Source organism: Procambarus clarkii, chromosome 3, assembly GCF_040958095.1.
Source record: "Procambarus clarkii isolate CNS0578487 chromosome 3, FALCON_Pclarkii_2.0, whole genome shotgun sequence".
NCBI lineage: Eukaryota > Metazoa > Arthropoda > Malacostraca > Decapoda > Cambaridae > Procambarus > Procambarus clarkii.
Genome location: NC_091152.1, coordinates 11,675,779 through 11,700,881, shown reverse-complemented (window position 1 = coordinate 11,700,881; position 25,103 = coordinate 11,675,779). Strand labels below are relative to the sequence as shown.

At 43.1% G+C, this 25,103-nt stretch overlaps 1 protein-coding gene across 2 annotated transcripts in view; it reads right to left on the bottom strand.

Annotated features, from left to right (window-relative positions):
- LOC123760948 (uncharacterized) overlaps nucleotides 1–25,103 on the bottom strand; it is a 709,495-nt gene that overhangs the window by 45,397 nt on the left and 638,995 nt on the right. For both annotated transcript variants that reach the window (XM_069329132.1, XM_069329138.1), the window contains exon 12: nucleotides 8,568–8,687. In XM_069329132.1, the coding sequence (XP_069185233.1) occupies nucleotides 8,568–8,687 (120 nt within the window). The remainder of the gene's footprint in view (nucleotides 1–8,567; nucleotides 8,688–25,103) is intronic.

The following is a 25,103-nucleotide window of genomic DNA, read 5'->3' as shown; positions in this document are numbered from 1 at the left end:
TGGGGCCCAAGCCCCCCAAGTCAACCCCTCTCATGCCCTGGAAACCTCCACACCAGGACCCGGGGCCAAGCCATCCTCCAAACTCTCTGCCTCAAAAGAAATCATCACACCGAAAGGGGAATACCCCAAAATTACCCAAGTCTCACCACCAACTAAACCCTATCCCAACTCCGAAACCTTCAGACTCTTCAGAATCGGAAGCTTTGGGGCGGAGGAACAGAACAAACACCAGCAAGAGAAGGACAAGGGAGCATGGACGAAACCAAAGTTGAGGTGATGAACACCCTCAAGTCCGAGTCCTTATAACCAAAAGGAGGCAGTACTGGGTCATCCGGATGAACAACCAACCTGGCGTACTGCAGCAACATAAAATGTACATGGAACGCCAAAGCTGCCCGCACCCAAATATCAAGATCAATGGATTGGGTGAACTGGAGTACAAGCAAGTAACACTGCTTGCAATTAGACACCGGGTCGAAGGTGTCACCAACCCAGCAGGCAGCATGACGGAGACTCATCCGGTGATTGTCATTCTGAGACAAGGGGGCCAATGCAACCTTCAAACTCACACAAAACAAGATGGGACCCAGGGGGATGCACTGAGCCCCAGCGGGGGTTTTCAGGGCCCTTAGACGCTCTGCTAAGGGAAGCCCAGGCAAGGTACTGTAACTGGTGCCCCATACTACTAAACAAACTGCTAAACGCTGAAACCCCCAGGACATGTACACTCACGGGGACCTAGTGAAGGACCACCAATATATATAAGAGGTACCAACACCAGGGAGAAGATGCCATTATTGTATTGTATTGTATATTGTCCCTGCCAATACACCAGGCAGGAAAAACAAAAATAAAAGAAAAACCCTGCAAGAGCACAACGACCCAGGCAGAACAGAGCCAGTCACTGTATTATGGTGAAAACAAGCTGCACAGTACCTTCTGCCCCTACCAGTAACAAAAACTACCTCCTACCCAAAGACAAACATTGGTGCATGAAACACCCCAGCTGACCCCAGGGGAAGGCAATTACCGAGCAGCAAAAGATCCCATGGAGGTAGACCCTAAGCGACTTGTGGAAGAGAACCCCAAGCCACAAAGGCGATGCTTACAGGGCACCTAAGGAAGGTAACCCTAAGTGCATGCAGCCCGCGTACTTGTGAAATTATTCCTGGCTAGCACACCACCACAGGCCAGGATCACACCACAAGGCAATGCACTGGAAAATATCTGGAGCCAGAGTTGCATGACTGCTAGGTCTCACATCAGCCACATTACTGGGGGGTGTGGATAGCTGGCACAGGGGGTCTGGTGGTCTCTCTTCCCCCTCCCAGGGAGGAGGGGGGAAGCTGTGCAGATAGCGGTGTGGTGACAGTTGTGATCTCATACTCGTTTGCTCGTTTTTTATTTGGGGAGTTCTGTCTAACAGTTCGGCTTTCTGTAGCAATTTTTAACCAGACAGGGTTTGTTTTGGGGCACCTACCTTTCTGGGTGCCTGACCCGGTCAATGGCAGACATAGAATGCTTCCAACCATACGAGGGCTTTCTAAAGGCCATTGCTCCTAATGTGTCTCTGAGGAGGCCTGGGTTCTGGCTCATGGTCCCCGATAGACCTAAAAACTCCATTCGCTTTCACTGATGCCAGGGTCTAATACAATACTAAAGTTAGAGAAGATTCAGCGGTATGCCACCAGGCTCGTCCCGGAACTGAGAGGATTGAGCTACGAGGAAAGGCTAAAGGAGCTGAACCTCACATCCCTGGAAAACAGAAGAGTAAGGGGAGACATGATAACCACCTACAAAATTCTCAGGGGAATTGACAGGGTGGACAAAGACAAACTCTTCAGCACGGGTGGGACACGAACAAGGGGACACAGGTGGAAACTTAGTACCCAGATGAGCCACAGAGACGTTAGAAAGAATTTTTTCAGTGTCAGAGTAGTTAATAAATGGAATGCACTAGGAAGTAATGTGGTGGAGGCTGACTCCATACACAGTTTCAAGTGTAGATATGATAGAGCCCAGTAGGCTCAGGAATCTGTACACCAGTTGATTGACAGTTGAGAGGCGGGACCAAAGAGCCAAAGCTCAACCCCCGCAAGCACAATTAGGTGAGTACAATTAGGTAAGTATATTCATATCAGCCCAGATTGCTCCAGGGAGCAGAAGGGGCTCCTCCCCCCAGAATTTTTTTTTGCTAACACTTGATTTTCGGCACACAATCAGAATTTTACAATAAACGCAGTGCATGACAGTGGTTAAGTCATAGTTTACATTTCATTTCATTTTAATTAATATAAATTGCTCAAGTAATTACCTAAGTAATTACCTAAATGTAGTTACAATATGAGAGCTGCACTCATGGTGTCCCATCTTCCTAGCACTATTTGTTCTATAACGCTTTGAAATTACTGATGGTTTTGGCTGCCTCCAAAACCTCACCTAACTTGTTCTAATCATCTACCACTCTGTTTGCGAAAGTGAATTTTCTTATTTTCTGCTGACGAATTTTTGTTAGAGCTTTGTTTAGTTTAAATCTATGACCTCTTGTTCCTCAAGTTCCACGTATCAGGAATTCTTCCCTATCGATTTTATTGAATAATTTACTAGGGAAACGCAATCATCATAATATTATTATTTAAACAATTATTAACTGGGTTTTACATGTATGATGCAGATATGGATATAAAAACTCTGTGGATATAAATAAAGAAAAACACAATCAGTGAAACATCAAAGGAGAAAGCAGGAAGCATCAGCATAGTCGAACACCAGGCGTTGAGAAGTGGGAAATGCAGCCTTGTAGAACATCTCTACCCAGTGAAATGATAAATATTCACTTATTTTCATGTTTTTCTTACATTCTGCATACAAATTAATAATTCTATAATGAAAAATTATTTGTTGTAATTTTTATATTTTTTGTGCATAGGAGGGTATGACCATTTCTCCATACCCTGTCTAAGGGTTAATGTCACTAACCTCTCCTCATAGCTCTTGTTCTTCATTCCTGAGAGCCATTTACTCTGCATGGGCTGATTAAGTGAAGCAGGTGATGACATAATATTTTTATTAATGTCATTCAAAATAATAGTGGATAGAGAAGTAATCCTTAAGAATTATTGGTCATTACCATTCATTTAATTCGGCATTATAATGGAAATTAAGAATTAGAGTAACATTGTCCCAATGTCTCCCAGGTTTTATATGTAAAAAGATTTATGAGCTCTTGAGAATGAACTCAGCTTAAGAGAATTAGCATTGAAATAACCAGTGTTGAATGTAATGAAACGCCATTTTCCGGGCGAGCCTTAGAAGCTCCCTGGAGCTATCAGGCTAATGCAGATAAGGCCAGGGCGTGCAGATATCAGCAAAGAGCTGCAACCAAACACAACACTTGATGCATTTCCAGCCTGACCAACCAAGCATCAATGATCCAAGGGCCCGTTTGGAAAGTTGCCGTCTCGTTCTTCGCCAGAAAAGAAGAACACGGCTGAAACCAAAGAAACTGACCACCAGGATCAAAAGAGCAGAAAACCATGGTGCTGGAGGAGAGCACGAAGCTTGCCAACACGATCCCCCCAGAGGCCAATGCCAAAAGAAAGAGAGCCTTGGAAAAACAATCCTGAACCAAAGGGGCCACCACAAACCGAGAAGGGAGAAAAGAGAGCACGCGGTCCAAGGACCAGGAAAGCTCGGGCAGTGCATGAGCAGGCCGGATGTGAAACAAAGCATGAGAAAGCTTACGGAACAGGGCAGAAGTGACATCCATCCTAAACCCCAAGCTGGAGCGGCTCCACCAGCACTACACGATATAAGGCGATAGTATTCAGCATCAAATGATGGTCTGAAATAGCCAAGAAAGAAAGAACAAGACAACCTGATCACAAATAGAAGACAACCTATGAAGAGACAGAAAATGGTGAAAAGAACGAAGCCAGGAAACTTAAAACTGTCGCCAAGACAAAGCTCGCAGGTGGGACACCATCAACAAAGCCACCTGATCACCATACATATGATGATAAAACTGCCTCAAAAAGACCAGACAAAGAGCAGGGTAGACCGAACCAGCCATGTACTGGACCGTCCAATCTGCTGAAAGAGGTGGAGTGGCGGAAAATGTCCAGGGGTATGGACACCAAGCAAGCAGCGCCTGAAACCAAGACTGGGCCAGCCACCAAGGGTCCACTAAGACAACTCTCCTGCGGTAGGACTCCAAGGGAGCCAGAACCCAAAGCAACAGCTGAACCGGGGAAAAGAGATACAGGAAACCCCACCTCGACATGTCCTGCCGAAATGAGTCAACCACGAAGGTTCCACAGTCAGGGAAGGGAGCAACATATATCAGGAAATGCCTCAACCATGCTGACACAAAAAGGTCCACCTCCAAGAGCCCGAACGTCTGTCAGAGCCAATTGAAGGACGTTGGACACTCCCCAGATATGAACTGCACAGAGAGCCAAATCCTGAAAAACCAGCAGACAAGCCACTCGAAGTGACCAGCCCCAAAGAGCCAAGGACCGAAGAGAACCCTGCAGTTCAGGCAATGAACCACTGGAGAGCAGTCCGAATGCAGCCAGATCATGGAGCCCCAAACAAACCGAACCCTCTGAAGCGACAGCCAAACTGCTGCTAACTCCAGCACTGTACTGTGAGCCCAACGGAAGGACAGACACCACTGTCCCTAACCAGCTTGGTAACCACTGGTTGCAAAACTCCAGCCGAGAGACGACAAATCCGTGAACACATCGACCGAAGGCTTGTGGGGGTCCCAAGGCACTGAACCCCCCAAAAAACGAAGAGGAAGCTAGCCACGCAGCAACCGATGCAAGGCCCCCAGAGGCCGAACCCAGTGATCGCAAGAGAGGCAGAAGAAGCATCCTCAAAGGAACCATAACAGACACCGAAGCCAAACCACTAGGGCGAAGTTCAGACTCCTGCACAACTGCTAGAGCAACTGCCAAGTGTCCTGGAACCCCCTCAGAAACAGCTGAAGGCAGGACTGCAGCTGCAGCAATGCCTCCAGAGGGAGAGACATGGAAGTGGTCCAAGAGTCCAAAACGAAGTCCAGCCAGATCTGAACCTGAGACGGAACCAGATGGTACTTCCTCCAATTCATCAGGAACCCAAACCTGGCGAGCTGGGAAAGAGTGCAAACAGAGTGACCAAGAGTGTGCAAACAACACAAGCCTCCCTCCCATCGCCCTGTCAACAGGGTGACCCGCAAAAGGGCTGACACTCCTTACAAGATGCTGGCCGGCAAGCAGAGCGATTATCGCGCCGACCAGACAACGACGGCTCGGAATGAAACGCCAGCTCAGAAGCTGGCACCAAAGAACTACCCTGACTAGACGAATCCCGAGCCCTGGCACAACCCTTCCAAGAAGGCCGAGAACGGCCACCCCGGAGAAGCAACAAGTCCAACATAGGATGGCAACTAGATGAAGCTGCCAGCAAAAACTGCATGACAGCAGTCTCCACAAACAGCAATGGACAAAAGGGTGACAAAAACCAGGGCCCAGGTAGATTCCAAAAAGAAAGCGAGCACAGCCTGCTGGCACGCGAGGCAAGAAGCAAAGAAGAGGCACCGCTTTCCTGAGAAATGGTGCAAACAGCTTCAACAGTGCGGCCAATGCTCAAACCGCCAGGTCCAGTGCACCAGATGAAGGCTTGGACTCAACACCACCACATCCACCCCAAGCCAGTCCAGAGACAGCTTTAGAAGGGGAAAAAAAACGCAAGACCAAAGTCAAATGCCCACGGGGAGTGAATTCTCAGCTACCAAAGACGCTGAAGGGTTGGGAACGTGCACGTGTAGCTGCACAAGACCAACATTTCGAGGAAGCACAGGTGGAAACAAGCTCGCGTTAAGGCACTCAAACTTGCCTCCTAGGTAAACCTGCAGAACGGTAGCAGTCTCCCATTATTCAAGTATGAGGGTCCAACAAAACCCATGCCATGCCCCCAATGAAAAGAATTAGCAGTCTGCCAGCCAGGAAGACTCTAGAACCTTTAAATGCACCCAATACGGGGAAGAAGAACTATATTCAAACGAGGATGGATCCATCACAGAGGCAGAATCCGGGTCTTGCAGGAGGTATACAGCAAGAGCCTCCTGAACCTCCTTAGGTGAGATTCAAGAGGCAGAAAACCTCTGGAATGAAGGAGCAGAGGAACCCAAGGGAACCCGGAACAGAACCTGGGGAGGAGCTGACCCCATATCATAATCATATAGGGAAGGGGGATAAGAAAACCCCTTTTCCTGCAACAACAAACCCTGAGAAGAGGCCACTAACACCCAAGCGGAATCAAAGGGGGCCCTAAGCTCCCCAGGTCAACTCCTCCCCCACCCTGGGATCCTCCAAACCAGGACCCAGGGCAGAGCTGTCCTCCACACCCTCTACCACTGAAGAAAAGACAGAGTCCAGGGGAAAGGCAGAAAAGGAGGGGGTCTGCTGGTGGAACCCAGAAGCCTCAGCAGGAGGAGCAGGCTTGAATGCTCCTTCCCCAACTCGAATGGGGCAGCCCCCAAAGCCACCCAATTTTCATTGCCACCTAAACCCTGCCCCGACTTCGAAACCCTCAGATGTCTGGGAGCCAGGAGCAGGGGGGGGGGGAGCAGGGTGAAAAACACTAACCGGGGGAAGAACTGGGAAGCCAATAACGAAAACAAGGCAGCCTCAGAGCATCTGGGTGGGCGATGCAGCAACCTAAACCTAGCATGCAACAAGGATGCCGCCTGTACCTGAACCTCAGGTGCAGGCGGCATAATGATAATAATAATAATAATAATAATTTTTATTTAGGCAAAGGTACATACATAAAGAGATTTTACAAAGTTTGTTGGCTTTATAGATAGAGCTAGTACATACAATGCCTAAAGCCACTATTACGCAAAGCGTTTCGGGCAGAGTGCAAACAAATGGGTAAATTGGAGCACAAGCAGAGAACACATCTTACAAGACTCTGTGTCAAAGGTGTCGTTGACCCAACAGGCAGCAAAATGGTGACTGTCACCCCTTAGACAAGGGGCATAAAGCAACCTTCAAACTCACACAAGGCGAGTTGTAACCCGAAAGATACATTCATTGATCCATCGAACTCCGACAGGGTATTCCGTGGCTAGTGGGCTGAATGCTATGAGAAGCCTGGGCAAGATGTTGCAAAACCAGTTAACCATTATACCGCGCAAAACATATATAGACAATGGAAGTAAGTTTACCGAAACCGTGCAATACATATATAGACAATTGAGGGGTCTAGTGCATGATTTTAAATGCCCCTGTGAGGGGGCATGGTGCCCAAAGACCATAGTGGCCATCAGTAAACAACATGACAAGTCGCGCAGACGACGCTCCTCCCTCACCAAAATGGCGGCTCCCAACCTACTCCTCTCACTGTTATCACACTCTAGACACACATTATATATAAGTATCTACATTTGTATTCACCATAGCGAACCACTAAGCTGGTATGGTGAGTGCAGTCAATAAATGGTGGCCACACACAGTCAGAAGACGACGCCACAACCCTCCCTCCACAGCCTTACTCATCCCTCCATTGAGCACAGTGCTAAATATCACCACAATCCTGCTATTATCAGAATCCTGGTCAGTTTTATCACAGTCAGGGGGTCTTCAGTAATACTATCACTGCTAAATAATAGCAGTATCATATATATTATGGCATTTGTAGGCGATGCTGTGGTCACAAGCTGAACAGCGGTGCTGTGAACTCGTGCTGCATGGCGCCAGCCTTGGTGGCTTGCTCAATACTGACGCTCTAACACCCAAGAATGTTGGCCTGGATTTTTTTTCTAGGTGGCATCTGGCAACTATCGGTCGTGGCTGTACTATAGCTGCCCCTGTCCCAGGCAGGGCGTTTAAATTATAGCGCTAGACACGAAATCATATATATATGATGTGCGCGGTTTCGGTTTTGTCACTGATATCATATATATATGATTTGCACGGTTTAAGGGTTAATCTAAGAAAATTTTAAGTAGGTAAATACTAGTAAAATTTATAAAAATTATTTTTGTTTTGTTTTGTTATGTCTACCTTTCTGGGTGCCTAACCCTGGTCGATGCCAGACAAGGAGTACCCCAACTACAGGAGGGATTTCCAGAGGCCATTTCTTCCTTGCCTCTCTGAGGGGGGGGGGGGCCAGGTTCTGGCGTGTGATCCTCAGTATGCTGAACTCCATTGACTAATGCCCTACACTAATATATCGCATATTAGCCTGATAGCTCCATGGAGCCGATGGGGCTACCCTCAGAAAACCCTTCTTTACACCCCTGCCTTCCCCTCATGTTGGCATTAGAAAGGATGCTTGAAAATTCCCTTTGGCACAGGTGGCAGAGTGTCATTCTGCATGACTGTTCTCAATCCTAGTCTAAAGACAAAGCAGATCTCACCTTCAAGTACATCCAAATATGATAACTAAAGAAATGAACATGTTTAATGCTAAATTGATCTGCAATTATCTGAAACAAATTGTACCATGTTGAGAAGTAATACTCCTTAGTCTCAACACACTATCTACAAAAAATACAATATTAAGAAACTTACCAATAATCTTGGGTAGTTCAGTCTCCAGTATACGAACTCTTGCATCAAGAAGGTTCAGGTTCTCTCGAAGAAGCGCAACTGTCTGGAACAGCTCCTGAATAGGCCTTGCTTCAGCACCATCTGTAATATGGATAATGATGCGAGATGACTGATGTATAAAATGGTTTTATTTGCAGTCAGAGAAGGATATAGGAGCATATTAAAGTACAGCACAGTATGAATAATGATTTCTCTACACTACAAAATTCAAGGCCATTCCAAGCACAAGATTCAATTTCTAACTGTAATAATGCAATATATATATATTATATTATATTTATATATATATAAATATTATATATATATATATATATATATATATATATATATATATATATATATATATATATATATATATATATATATATATATATATATATATATATCACCAAATTAATATATATGTATGTATGTATATACTCACCTATTTGTGCTTGCGGGAGTTGAGCTCTGGCTCTTTGGTCCCACCTCTCAACTGTCAATCAAATGGTAATTACCTAAGTGTAGTTACAGGATGAGAGCTACGCTCGTGGTGTCCTGTCTTCCCAGCACTCTGTCATATAATGCTTTGAAACCACTGACGATCTTGGCCTCCACCACCTTCTCAACCTAACTTGTTCCAACCGTTTACCACTCTGTTTGCAAAAGGGAATTTTCTTATATTTCTTCGACATCTTTGTTTAGCTAGTTTAAATCCATGACCTCTTGTTCTTGAAGCTCCAGGTCTCAGGAAATCTTCCCCATCAATTTTATCAATTCCTGTTACTATTTTGTATGTAGTGATCATATCACCTCTTTTTCTTCTGTCTTCCAGTTTTGGCATATTTAATGCCTCTAACCTCTCCACGTAGCTCTTGCCCTTCAGTTCTGGGAGCCACTTAGTAGCATGTCTTTGCATCTTTTCCAGATTGTTGATGTACTTCTTAAGATATGGGCACCACACAACCACTGCATATTCTAGCTTTGGCCTAACAAAAGTTGTGAACAATTTCTTTAGTATATCGCCATCCATGTATTTAAAAGCAATTCTGAAGTTAGAAAGTGTGGCATAGGCTCCTCGCACAATGTTCTTTATGTGGTCCTCAGGTGATAGTTTTTCTATCTAGAACCCCCCTAGATCTCTTTCTTTATCAGAATTCTTTAAAGATTTCTCACATAATATATAGGTTGTGTGGAGTCTATGTTCTCCTATTCCACATTCCATAACATGGCACTTATTAACATTAAATTCCATTTGCCAAGTGTTGCTCCATATACTTATTTTGTCCAGGTCATCTTGAAGGGCATGACAATCATCTAAGTTTCGTATCCTTACTATTATCTTAGCATCATCAGCAAACATGTTCATATAGTTCTGTATACCAACTGGTAGATCATTTATGAAGACAATAAACATCACTGGTGCAAGAACCGAATCCTGTGGTACTCCACTTGTGACATTTCTCCAGTCCGATACATTGCCTCTGATTACTGCCCTCATTTTTTTATCAGTCAGAAAATTTTTCATCCATGTTAGAAGCTTACCTGTCACCCCTCCAATATTTTCCAGTTTCCAGAACAACCTCTTATGGTGAACTCTGTCGAAAGCCTTTTTTAGGTCCAGATAGATGCAGTCAACCCAACCATCTCTTTCCTGTAGTCTTTCTCTTTCCGAGTCTCTGTGACTCGATCATGGAAACTGAGTAAATTCGATACACAGCATCCTCCAGATCAAAAACCATACTGTCTGTCTGATATTATATAATTTCTCTCCAGGTGTTCTACCCATTTAGTTTTGATTAGTTTTTCCAATACTTTCACTATTACACTTGTCAATGATACAGGTCTATAATTGAGGGGGTCTTCCCTGCTGCCACTTTTGTAGATTGGAACTATGTTAGTCTGTTTCCACACGTCTGCTACGATTCCTGTACACATTGATGCCTGAACGATCTGGTGAAGTGAAATGCTGAGCTCAGATGCACATTCTCTCAGAACCCATGGTGAAACTCCATCTGGGCCAGCTGCTTTGTTCTTACTGAGCTCCTTTAGCATATTTTCCACTTCATCTCTAGACACCTCTATACGCTCTATGTTGTTCTCTGGAATTCTTATTGTGTCTGGTTCTCTGAAGATTTAATTTGTACAAACACACTTTGGAACTTTTCATTTAATGTTTCACACATTTCCTTTTCATTTTCCGTGAATCTGTTTCCCATTTTCAACCTCTGGGTATTATCATTTACCTGCAATTTGTTGTTTATGAATTTGTAGAATAAACCCGGTTCTGTTTTACATTTATCTGCAATCCCTTTTTCAAAATTTCTTTCTGCCTCTCTCCTTACTGCCGTATAGTTGTTTCTCGCATCTTTGTATCGCTGTTATGTTTAGGGGTTTGGCCTATTCCTATACTGATTTCATTTTTGTGTCTTTTGGTCTCTGGCCCTCTCACAATTTCTGTTGAATCAATCCTGTTTTCTGGCCCTGCATCTCTGTTTTGGTATGAATGTTTGTGTCCCTTCCTCATATATTTTGCAAAATTTGCCATACATTTCATTTACTTCCCTGCCTAGCAACAAGTCTGTCCAATTACACTCATTAAAAAAATTTCGAAGTTCCCCATAGTGACCTCTCCTTAAATCGAGTTTGTCAGCTGTTTCAATGTCCCCATTTTCTTCTAGATGATATCTTAAAGCATAATCAATGTCTAACAGGACGTGATCACTCTTTCCCAAGGGAGGAAGGTACTGGATGTCAAATATCTCTTCTTTCCTGGTGAATACTAGATCCAGTACTGACAGTACATCTCCTTCCCTCATTCTTGTAATTACCTAAGTGTAATTACCTAAGTGTAGTTACAGGATGAGAGCTACGCTCGTGGTGTCCCGTCTTCCCAGCACTCTTTGTCATATAACGCTTTGAAACTACTGACGGTCTTGGCCTCCACCACCTTCTCACTTAACTTGTTCCAACCGTCTACCACTCTATTTGCGAAGGTGAATTTTCTTATATTTCTTCGGCATCTGTGTTTAGCTAGTTTAAATCTATGACCTCTTGTTCTTGAAATTCCAGGTCTCAGGAAGTCTTCCCTGTCGATTTTATCAATTCCTGTTACTATTTTGTATGTAGTGATCATATCACCTCTTTTTCTTCTGTCTTCTAGTTTTGGCATATTTAATGCTTCTAACCTCTCCTCGTAGCTCTTGCCCTTCAGTTCTGGGAGCCACTTAGTAGCATGTCTTTGCACCTTTTCCAGTTTGTTGATGTGCTTCTTAAGATATGGGCACCACACAACAGCTGCATATTCTAGCTTTGGCCTAACAAAAGTCATGAACAATTTCTTTAGTATATCGCCATCCATGTATTTAAATGCAATTCTGAAGTTAGAAAGCATAGCATAGGCTCCTTGCACAATATTCTTTATGTGGTCCTCAGGTGATAGTTTTCTATCTAGAACCACTCCTAGATCTCTTTCTTTATCAGAATTCTTTAAAGATTTCTCACATAATATATAGGTTGTGTGGGGTCTATGTTCTCCTATTCCACATTCCATAACATGACATTTATTAACATTAAATTCCATTTGCCAAGTGGTGCTCCATATACTTATTTTGTCCAGGTCTTTTTGAAGGGCATGACAGTCATCTAAATTTCTTATCCTTCCTATTATCTTAGCATCATCAGCAAACATGTTCATATAATTCTGTATACCAACTGGTAGATCATTTATGTACACAATAAACATCACTGGTGCAAGAACTGAACCCTGTGGTACTCCACTTGTGACATTTCTCCATTCTGATACATTGCCTCTGATTACTGCCCTCATTTTTCTATCAGTCAGAAAATTTTTCATCCATGATAGAAGCTTACCTGTCACCCCTCCAATATTTTCCAGTTTCCAGAACAACCTCTTATGTGGAACTCTGTCAAAAGCCTTTTTTAGGTCCAGATAGATGCAGTCAACCCAACCATCTCTTTCCTGTAATATCTCTGTGGCTCGATCATAGAAACTGAGTAAATTCGATACACAGGATCTTCCAGATCGAAAACCATACTGTCTGTCTGATATTATATCATTTCTCTCTAGGTGTTCTACCCATTTAGTTTTGATTAGTTTTTCCAATACTTTCACTATTACACTTGTCAATGATACAGGTCTATAATTGAGGGAATAATTGTGGCCTGCTTTATGTGTTGATACAAGAATGTCTCCAGAATGAGGTTCACAAATCTGCATGTCCAAAAGTCCTCCGTTCTTACTTCATAGGCCTCCCAGTCTATTGCTTTAAAGATGAAGTCCCCCAGTATGAACAGTCGTGATTTAAATTTATCTGCTTGTACAATAATATCTCTCATGACCATTATGAGGCCCTCTCGTTTGTCATCCAGTTCTTCCTTTGTCCATGCGTTACTTGCTGGTGGGCTGTAGGCATTCAAAATTATCAGCTTATCATCCTGATTCCAGATCTGCAATGCCATTATATCAATATCTCAAGGGTTTTCAAATATTAACTCTCTTACCTTCAGGTGTTTTTTCACCAGTACAGCCACTCCTCCTCCCTTCCTAGTTTTCCTGTCACATCTCCAAACTGAATAGCCTCTTGGGAATATGACTTCATTTAAAATATTTCCTTCAAGTTTCGTCTCTGATAATGCGACAATATCTGGGACCCTAAGCTGAATTATATCTTACAACTCCAAAGTTTTTGACCTCACACCATCTATGTTGGTATATACAATTTTCAGGAACATGTTCCCTTTCCCTTTGCTCGTTACTCACCCTTCCACTACTGATCTTGTTGCTTTGTTTTTATGTACCATTTCACAAGCTTCCCGGTCCCTGTCACTTTGTAGAAAAAAAGAATTTCTGTCTTCTTCATTTCTATCCCCATTTAGATGTTTTGCCTGAATTTGGTTCATTTTCAGCTTTTATCTGTCTTCCTTGGAGAGGTCTTGCCTTATTGACCAAAGTTTGCCATCCTCATCACTCTGCAATTTCCTAGCATTTCTAAGCACTTCCATCATGTTTTTCACTCCATTAAATGTCACCCTTAAGGGGCGGTTCTTGTCTTTCTCATATTTTCCTATTCTTCTAAAATCACTGACATTTTCCTTTGAGCCTTCTCCTAAACCTACTATTTTCTCTATGATTTTCATCACTTCTGCTGCTCGGTCCACCCTAGATGAAATTTCCTTCTCTAAACAGTACAGGTTCCTGAGCCTATTGGACTTTATCATATTTACACTTGAAACTGTGTATGGAGTCAGCCTCCTCCACATCACTGCCTAATGCATTCCATTTGTCAACCACTCTGACACTAAAAAAATTATTTCTAATATCTCTGTGGCTCATTTGGGCACTCAGTTTCCACCTGTGTCCCCTTGTGCATGTGCCCCTTGTGTTAAATAGCTTGTTAAATAGCTAGATAGTGTTAAATGTTAAATAGCTAGTGTTAATCTACCCTGTCAATTCCTCTGAGAATTTTGTATGTGGTGATCATATCCCCTAACACTTCTGTCTTCTAGCCATGTGAGGTTTAATTCCTGTAGTCTATCCTTGTAGCTCATGTCTCTCAGCCCAGGTATTAGTCTGATGTATGTATGTATGTATGTACATGTGTGTAATTACCTAGGTGTAATTACCCGAGTGTAGTTACAGGATGAGAGCTACGCTCGTGGTGTCCCGTCTTCCCAGCACTCTTTGTCATATAACGTTTTGAAACTACTGACGGTCTTGGCCTCCACCACCTTCTCACCTAACTTGTTCCAACCGTCTACCACTCTGTTTGCAAAAGGGAATTTTCTTATATTTCTTCGACATCTGTGTTTAGCTAGTTTAAATCTATGACCTCTTGTTTTTGAAGTTCCAGGTCTCAGGAAATCTTCCCTATCGATTTTATCAATTCCTGTTACTATTTTGTATGTAGTGATCATATCACCTCTTTCTTCTGTCTTCTAGTTTTTGCATATTTAATGCCTCTAACCTCTACTCGTAGCTCTTGCCCTTCAGTTCTGGGAGCCACTTAGTAGCATGTCTTTGCACCTTTTCCAGTTTGTTGATGTGCTTCTTAAGATATGGGTACCACACAACCACTGCATATTCTAGCTTTGGCCTAACAAAAGTCGTGAACAATTTCTTTAGTATATCGCCATACATGTATTTAAAAGCAATTCTGAAGTTAGAAAGTGTGGCATAGGCTCCTCGCACAATGTTCTTTATGTGGTCCTCAGGTGATAGTTTTCTATCTAGAACCCCCCTAGATCTCTTTCTTTATCAGAATTCTTTAAAGATTTCTCACATAATATATAGGTTGTGTGGGGTCTATGTTCTCCTATTTCACATTCCATAACATGGAATTTATTAACATTAAATTCCATTTGCCAAGTGGTGCTCCATATACTTATTTTGTCCAGGTCATCTTGAAGGGCATGACAATCATCTAAGTTTCTTATCCTTCCCATTATCTTAGCATCATCAGTAAACATGTTCATATAATTCTGTATACCAACTGGTAGATCATTTATGTACACAATAAACATCACTGGTGCAAGAACTGAACCCTGTGGTACTCCACTTGTGACATTTCTCCAGTCCAATACATTGATATCAATATAGCAGTCTCCGTGGTGTAGTGGTAAGACACTCGCCTGGCGTTCCGCGAGCGCTAAGTCATGGGTTCGTATCCTGGCCGGGGAGGATTTACTGGGCGCAATTCCTTAACTGTAGCCTCTGTTTAACGCAACAGTAAAATGTGTACTTGGATGAAAAAACGATTCTTCGCGGCAGGGAATCGTATTCCAGGGACCATAGGATTAAGGTCTTGCCCGAAATGCTACGCGTACTAGTGGCTGTACAAGAATGTAACAACTCTTGTATATATCTCAAAAAAAAAAAAAAAAAAAAAAAAAAAATCTATTTGATATTCCAAGAGTACGACTTAGTCAAACTAGAAATGCTTTACAAACCAAGGGACCTCGAATGTGCAATGACCTTCCCAATTATGTTAAGAAGCACATCAATTAACTGAAAAAGGTGCAAAGACATGCTACTAAGTGGCTCCCAGAACTGAAGGGCAAGAGCTACGAGGAGAGGTTAGAGGCATTAAATATGCAAAAACTATTAGACAGAAGAAAAAGAGGTGATATGATCACTACGTACAAAATAGTAACAGGAATTGATAAAATCAATCGGGAAGATTTCCTGAGACCTGGAACTTCAAGAACAAGAGGTCATAGATTTAAACTAGCTAAACACAGATGCCAAAGAAATATAAGAAAATTCACTTTCGCAAACAGAGTGGTAGATGGTTGGAACAAGTTAGGTGAGAAGGTGGTGGAGGCCAAGACCGTCAGTAGTTTCAAAGTGTTATATGACAAAGAGTGCTGGGAAGATGGGACACCACGAGCGTAGCTCTCATCCTGTAACTACACTTAGGTAATTACAACCACAACACGTGCCAAGACCAAAAAAGATCAGTCTGCAAGCCAGGAAGACCCCGGAACCCTAAAAGGCAAAACCAGGTCACACACGAGGAAACAAAGCCCCATGAACCCACAAAGGGGGCCCAAGAGGAAGAAACCTCCGGAATGAAACCAAAGAAACCAAAGGAACCGAAATCGAACCAAGGGGAGCCCAAATCACCACATTTGAGGGTGGAGATACACCACAGAAAGGCAAAGCACAGCCCCCAGACAGAACCTTCTGGGAAACGGTCAAAACAGACCGAAAACCGAGGGACAAAGAATTGGAGCAAGTATAACAAACTGAGTCCACACTCAGTTTGGACACCGAGTCCAAACCCAAGGGCCCAGATCCAAAACAGGCAAAATGGAAAACCCGGTGTAAAATCAACACTCAAAGATTCCCAGAGGAACAGAAAACGAGCAGAAAATACCAGAAAAGCAAAGAAACGACAATAGGAGAATAAAACCCTTGAAAAAGGTGAAAAAACTCACCCAAGACGCTCGCTCACACACCCAAGTGCATGTAAACAAACCGCAACACTGCCCTGGTGGCCACGCTGGGAAACCGGCAGAAGAAAATGGCCACCAGAACAGAGGGCTGTGACCGACACAAAAGATACAAAAGCAGGCCAACAAAAGTGGAAAGCAAGCAGACTGGATGGGCGAAAAACTCCGCCCAGGAACAGAAAACCCAGGCAGGGGCAAACCGCCCCAGAACTGCTAGCAGGCATCCCCCACAACCCCGGGAACTCGCAACAGAGGCCCCGGGGCAGAGCCGTCCTCCAAGCCCTTTACCCTTAAAGAAAAGGAAGAGTCCATGGGAAAGGCAGCAAGAAAGAGCTACTGGTAAGACCCAGAAGCCTTGGCAGGAGAAACAGGATCGAAAACCTCTGTCCCCAACCCGAATGGGGCAGCCCCCGAAACTGCCCGAGTCTCGGCCCCAATTAACCCTCAAACTGCGCATATCATATATAAATGATATCAGTGACAAAACCGAAACCGCGCACATCATTTATATATGATTTCGTGTCTAGCGCTATAATTTAAACCCCCCGCCTGGGATAGGGGCAGCTATAGTGCAGCCATGACCGATAGTTGCCAGATGCCACCTAGAAAAAAAATCCAGGCCAACATTCTTGGGTGTTACAGCGTCAGTATTGAGCAAGCCACCAAGGCTGGCGCACGCAGCACGAGCTCACAGCACTGCTGTTCAGCTTGTGACCACAGCATCGCCTACAAATACCATAATATATATGATACTGCTATTATTTAGCAGTGATAGTATTACTGAAGCCCCCTGACTGTGATAAAACTGACCAGGATTCTGATAATAGCAGGATTGTGGTGATATTTAGCGCTGTGCTCCATGGAGGGAGGCGTAAGGCTGTGCGAGGGAGGGTTGTGGCGTCGTCTTCTGACTGTGTGTGGCCACCATTTATTGACTGCACTCACCATACCAGCTTAGTGGTTCGCTATGGTGAACACAAATGTAGATACTTATATATAACGTGTGTATAGAGTGTGATAACAGCGAGAGGAGTAGGTTGGGAGCCGCCATTTTGGTGAGGGAGGAGCGTCGTCTGCACGTCTTGGCATGGTGTTTACTGATGGCCACTATGGTCTTTGGGCACCATACCAGCTTATTTGTTCAGGTATGGTAAATAAAACAGGTAGATACTTATATATAATGTGTATATAGCATAATACACCACAAACAATATTGTTGAAGGACAAATATTAGTGCGTCTGGCCTTGAGGGCGGCCGCCGATCAGCTGACTGTGTGAGTAGCTACGTCTTTGTGGCCTTTACTCACCATACAAGCTTAGATGTACAGTTATGGTGAACAAAACATGTAAATACGTATATATAACGTCTGTGTATAGTGAATAAATACAGAAAGAGTATTGTAGGAGGTGAATGAGGGTGAGTGAGGTGGTGTTCAGGGAGGGAGTGGCAGTGAGTGGCTCGCTGGTGTTTGGCGGTCACTCCTTTTTGACTCACAAGACCAACTTAGTAATTCGTTATGGTGTACAAAACATGCAAATACTTATATATAACCTGTGTATATAGTGTAACAACAGCAAAACTATTTGTTTATTGTTTTATGAACATAATAATTGAATCACTAATATGCACACCATAATTTTGAGTACAGCGATGGTTCACACATTTTATAATATAAATATACCACAATTCACTGTATGGAATAATATTACTGCAAAAAACTAAGAAAAAATCAATCAGAGACATTGAAATAATTAGGTAATAATATATTTGTGGCAACTGCCGTCTGACAGCTCGGGCGGAGTAGACCTCATCTGGCGTAGGCTCTGCCAACGCCCCTTTTTTGCCACACTTCCCTACCCTATTGCGGCTAAAATATGCCACCTACGATTTTTTTGTTATTTTTTCCGTGATAAGGGAACAAAAATGAACACTTCTATAAGACGAAATAATTTTTTGGAATTTTTTTTTTTGTTGCGCCTGTGGGTGTGAATTCCATTTGGGCCCCTAGCGGTTTGAGGGTTAAACCCCGGCCCGACCCCGAAACCTGCAAATGGTCCGGAGCCGAGAACAGGGAGGGAAAGGGGCGAACAGCACCTAACCAAAACGGGGCGGCCCCGGGGCATCCGAGTGGGAAACCAACCTAGCATGTTGCTGCACCCTAACCTAGCATGCAACACGGATGTCGCCTGTACTCTGAACAGTAATAACATCAGGAGAGTACTGGAGAACATGCAGAGAATACCTCTTACAAGACTCTGGGTCAAGTTGTCAACGACCCAACAGGCAACATGACGGAGATAAAAGTGGGGACTGTCACCCGGAAACAAGGGCACAGCAACCAACGATCCCGTACAGGACGGGTAGGAAATCGGAAGACACATTCAATGGTCCACCGAGCCCTGACAAGGGTTTCCAGGGCCTGTAGGGTAACAACTACGGGAAGCCTGGGCAAGGTGTTGCTAACCGGTTAAGAAACCCAAAAATAACAAAGGGTAGAGGACAACACAGAAAACCCCTGCAACGTGTACAATCACAGGGGCCTAGCAGAGGGCCACCAAACACTATCAGTGGAACTATAGTCACACTAGGCAGACCTACACCAGGCAAATGAAAATAAAAACAAAAGAAAAACCCCGCAAAAGTACACCGTCTCCAGAGGCAACAGGAACCGGTCACCGCTTAGGTGGCAGGTCGCGCAACACCTTTATGCCCTAACCAGCACAATACCAGTCCCTACCCAGGGCCAAACAAGGGCCCCAAGCCCCAGCTGGTCCCAAGCTCCAGCTGGCCCCAAGGGAGAGGCAAATGCCGAGCAGCAAGAACCTCTACGGGAATGGTTCCCGAATGCCCCAGGGAAGATAACCCTGTCACGCAGGGGCAGTACTCAAAGGGCGCTTAGGGACGGAAGCCCCTAAGCGCATGCAGCCCTGGTACTGATTAACACCTGGCCACCACCCAACACAACACATGGCAATGAACGCCACACAAGGCAAACACCGCCTATGAAACCGAGGCCAGAGAAGCGTCTATCCCGGTTGACATTAGCTTACGAACTGATGCTAGGCAGCTGGCGCGGTGAGGTCCAGGGCTCCCCCTCCCCCTCTTGGGGCGGGGTGGGCTGCGCGGACAATCGGCATGGCAGTAAAGTGTGATGTTTGCTTGTTAGCTTGTTTCCTTGGGATTATAGGGAGTTTCTAGCTCTCTGTTCGGATTTTTGTTTTAGTTTTTTTACCATGTGGGGTTTGTTTTGTTATGCCTACTTTTCTGGGTGCCTAACCCTGGTCGATGGCAGATAAGGAAAACCCCCTGGTTGATACCTGGTTGATGGGGTTCTGGGAGTTCTTCTACTCCCCAAGCCCGGCCCGAGGCCAGGCTTGACTTGTGAGAGTTTGGTCCACTAGGCTGTTGCTTGGAGCGGCCCGCAGGCTCACATATCCATCACAGCTCGGTTGGTCCGGCACTCTTTGGAGGAATAAATCTAGTTTCCTCTTGAAGATGTCCACGGTTGTTCCGGCAATATTTCTTATGCTCGCTGGGAGGGTGTTGAGCAACCGTGGATCTCTGATGTTTATACAGTGTTCTCTGATTGTGCCTATGGCACCCCTGCTCTTCACTGGTTCTATTCTGCACTTTCTTCCATATCATTCACTCCAGTACATTGTTATTTTACTGTGTAGATTTGGCATTTGGCCCTCCAGTATCTTCCAGGAGTATATTATTTGATATCTCTCTCCTCTTCTTTCTAGTGAGTACATTTGGAGGGCTTTGAGACGATCCCAATAATTTAGGTGCTTTATTGCGTCTATGCGTGCCGTATATGTTTTCTGTATTCCCTCTATTTCAGCAATCTCTCCTGTTATGAAGGGGGAAGTGAGTACTGAGTATAATGGTATAATGTAAAAGCAAGACGAGACAACACAAGCGACTTGAAGAGTACAACCATTGTGATGGGATCCCTGGATTTGAAAGTTCTTGTAATCCATCCTATCATTTTTCTGGCAGTCGCAATATTTGCTTGGTTATGCTCCCTAAACGTTAGGTCATCAGACATCATTATTCTCAAATCCTTTACATGCTGTTTTCCTACTATGGGCACATCTGATTGTGTTTTGTACCCTGTATTATGTTTAAGATCCTCATTTTTATCGTACCTGAGTACCTGGAATTTATCACTGTTATACATCATGTTATTTTCTGAGGCCCAGTCGATAACTTTATTAATATCAGCTTGAAGTTTTTCAATGTCTTCAGCTGATGTAATTTTCATACTGATTTTCGTGTCATCTGCAAAGGATGATACGAAGCTGTGACTTGTATTTTTGTCAATACGATAAACGATTCTTCGCGGCAGGGGATCGTATTCCAGGGACCATAGGATTAAGGACTTGCCCGAAACGCTATGCGTACTAGTGGCTGTACAAGAATGTAACAACTCTTGTATATATCTCAAAAAAAAAAAAAAAAAAAAAATATCTGATATGAGAATAAGGAAAAGCAGCAGTGCAAGGACTGTACCCTGAGGTACAGAGCTTTTAACTGCGCTCGAACTAGATTTTATATGGTTGACCATTACTCGCTAAGTCCTGTTTGACAGAAAACTGAGTAGCCAGCGTCCTACTTTACCGGATATTCCCAATGACTTCATTTTATGTACTATCACGCCATGGTCACATTTATTGAAAGCCTTTGCAAAGTCCGTGTATATCACATCAGCATTCTGCTTCTAATGCCTCAGTGACTTTGTCGTAGTGCTCAAGTAGCTGTGAGAGGCACGATCTTCCTGCTTGAAATCCATGTTGGCCTGGGTTGTGAAGGTCATTGGTCTCCATGAAATTTGTGACCTGACTCCTAATCATTCTCTCAAATACTTTTTTTATGTGCGATGTTAGTGCACCTGGTCTATAATTCTTTGCCAATGCTTTGCTCCCTCCCTTGTGTAGAGGGGCTATGTCTGCTACTTTAAGTGCATCTGGTATCTCCCCCGTGTCCAAGCTCTTCCTCCACACTATACTGAATGCCTATGCTACCGACACTTTGCATTTCTTTATAAATATTGAATTCCATGAATCTGGACCTGGGGTCGAGTGCATGGGCATGTTTTCAATTTCTCTTTCAAAGTCTAGTGTGCTCATGTTGATATCAGTTATATTTACAGTGGTTTGAATATCTTGCATAAAGAAATTGTCTGGATCTTCCACTTTCATGTTGTTTATTGGAGTGCTAAACATGTCCTCATACTGCTTTTTTAGGATTTCACTAATTTCTTTGTCATCCTCCGTGTATGAACCTTCACTTGTACGAATAGGTCCAATACTGGCAGTGGTTTTTGCTTTTGATTTTGCATATGTGAAGAAGTATTTTGGATTTTTCTTTATTTCCTGAATTGCTTTCTGTTCTAATTGCCTTTCTTCAGTTTGATACGAGTGTTTCAATTTCTGCTCGATTTCTTCAATCTCCCTATTTAAATTATTCCTTCTTTGACGGGAAATTTGTGTCTGCATAAGCATTTCCGTTATTTTCTTCCTTCGTTTATAGTGTCGTCTGCGTTCTCTTTCTACGTTGGATCTCTTTCTGGCTTTCCTCAAAGGAACATGTTTCAGACAGACTTGATACGCTGCCGAAGTCAGTTTTTCTATTCCTTCTGTAGGACTTGTATTACTTAGAACAGTTTCCCATGGAATGTTTGTAAGGTCCTTGTTTATTTTTTCACAGTCTATCCTTTTATTATTAAAATTGAATTTACTGAATAGCCCCTCTCGCTTTATCAACGTTTCAGGTCTATTCTGATTATTGATGATCGTTTGCACTTCAATGAGCATGTGATCTGAGTATGTGGTATCTGATATCGTAATGTCTCTGATAATGTCTTCATTGTTCGTAAAGACCAGATCTAGAATATTTTAATTTCTCGTTGGCTCCGATATCTGCTGGTTGAGTGAAAATTTGTCACAGAATCTAAGTAGTTCTCTAATCTGTGGTTGGTTAGGTTCCGATAGATTTCCTGGTATAATATTATTGTTTGCTATTCTCCACCTGAGACTAGGCAAGTTGAAGTCACCTAGGAAGATAATATCAGGTATCAGGTTCTCCAAATTATTGAGACTATTCTCTATTTTGTTTATCTGTTCTGTGAATTCCTCGGCCGTTGCATCTGGCGGTTTGTATATTAGAATAATCACTAAATTTATTTTCTCTATTTTTAATCCCAGTACCTCTACCACCTCATTTGTAATGTTAAGGAGCTCCGAGCATACAAGGTCTTCCCTAATATACAGACCCACTCCTCCATGTGACCTAATTTTCCTATCACACCTGTATAGGTTATATCCTGGAATCCAGATCTCACTGTCTAAGAATTCCCCTGCATGGGTTTCTGTGAAAGCTCCAAATACTGCATTTGACTCCGAACACGTGAGCACGAGCTCTGTGAAAAACAATATATATCTCGGGATATTTCAGTGATACAGGAACTAAACACAGTCAGATATCTCATAAAGTGCATCTCAACTTATTAAACAATATAACATAGTGATTGAATTCCGACTTTTGTGCTTTAAGGAAATAAGTGCTTTAAGGAACTACCCCAACCCCAAGTGGTTTTTCCAGGGCCATTGCTCCTTGAAACCTCTCTGAAGGGGTCAGGTTCTGGCACTGGTCCCTGGTAGGTCTGAACTCCTTAGCTAATGTCCTGGTCTAATATAACATACATTAGCCCGATAAGCTCCAGGGAGCCTCCGGGGCTCCCCAAAGAAAAACAATATAAATGCATTTGTAATTGTGCGGAAAAAATGAACAAAACAATATTTGTGGCAACTCAAACTTGTTGAAGCTGGTATAATATCAGCGGTACATACAAGCTCATCAGCGCTGGTACATGCCAATGATACAAAGATATGAGAAACAACTATACGGCAGTAAGGAGAGAGGCAGAAAGAAATTTTGAAAAAGCGGATAAATATAAAACAGAACCGGGCCTATTCTACAAATTCATAACTGACAAATTGGAGGTAAAGGATAATATCCAGAGGTTGAATATGGGAAACAGATTCACAGAAAATGAAAAGGAAATGTGTAAAGCATTAAACGAATAGTTTCAAAGTGTGTTTGTACAAAATGAAATCTTCACACAATCAGACACATTAAGAATTCCAGAGAACAACATAGAGCATATAGAGGTGGCTAGATATGAAGCGGAAAATATGCTAAAGGAGCTAAGTAAGAACAAAGCAGTTGGCCCAGATGGAGTTTCACCATGGGTTCTGAGATAATATGCATCTGAGCTCAGCATCTGAGATCAGTTTCTATGATTGAGCCACAGAGATATTACAGGAAAGAGATAGTGGGATTGACTTCATCTATCTGGACCTAAAAAAGGCTTTTGACAGAGTTCCACATAAGAGGTTGTTCTGGAAACTGGAAAATATTGGAGGGGTGACAGGTAAACTTCTAACATGGATGAAAAATTTTCTGACTGATAGAAAAATGAGGGCAGTCATCAGAGGCAATATATCAGACTGGAGAAATGTCACAAGTGGAGTACCACAGGGTTCAGTTCTTGCACCAGTGATGTTCATTGTCTACATAAATGATCTACCAGTTGGTATACAGAATTATATATAAACATGTTTGCTGATGATGTTAAGATAATAGGAAGGATAAGAAACTTAGATGATTGTCATGCCCTTTGAGAAGACCTGGACAAATTGAGTACTGTATATGGAGCACCACTTGGCAAATGGAATTTAATGTGAATAAGTTCCATGTTATGGAATGTGGAATTGGAGAACATAGACCCCACACTACCTATAAATTATGTGAACAATCTTTAAAGAATTCTGATAAAGAAAGAGATCTAGGGGTGGTTCTAGATAGAAAACTATCACCTGAGGACCACATAAAGAATATTGTGCGAGGAGCCTATGCCACGTTTTCTAACTTTAGAATTGCTTTTAAATACATAGATAGAGAAATACTAAAGAAATTGCTCACAACTTTTGTTAGGCCAAAGTTAGAATATGCAGTGGTTGTGTGGTGCCCATATCTTAATAAGAAGCACATCAACAAACTGGAAAAGGTGCAAAGACATGCTACTAAGTGGCTCCCAGAACTGAAGGGCAAGAGCTACGAGGAGAGGTTAGAGGCATTAAATATGCCAAAACTAGAAAACAGAAGAAAAAGAGGTGATATGATCACTACGCACAAAATAGTAACAGGAATTGATAAAATCAATGGGGAAAATTTTCTGAGACCTGGAACTTCAAGAACAAGAGGTCATAGATTTAAACTAACTAAACAAAGATGCAGAAGGAATATAAGAAAATTCACTTTTGCAAACAGAGTGGTAGACGGTTGGAACAAGTTAAATGAAAAGGTGGTGGAGGCCAAAACAGTCAGTAGCTTCAAAACGTTATATGACAAAGAGTGCTGGGAAGACGGGACACCACGAGCGTAGCTCTCATCCTGTAACTACACTTAGGTAATTACACTTAGGTAATTACAGAAGTAGTGTATTTCTTTACATACTCAAGTGTCTCATCTTTATG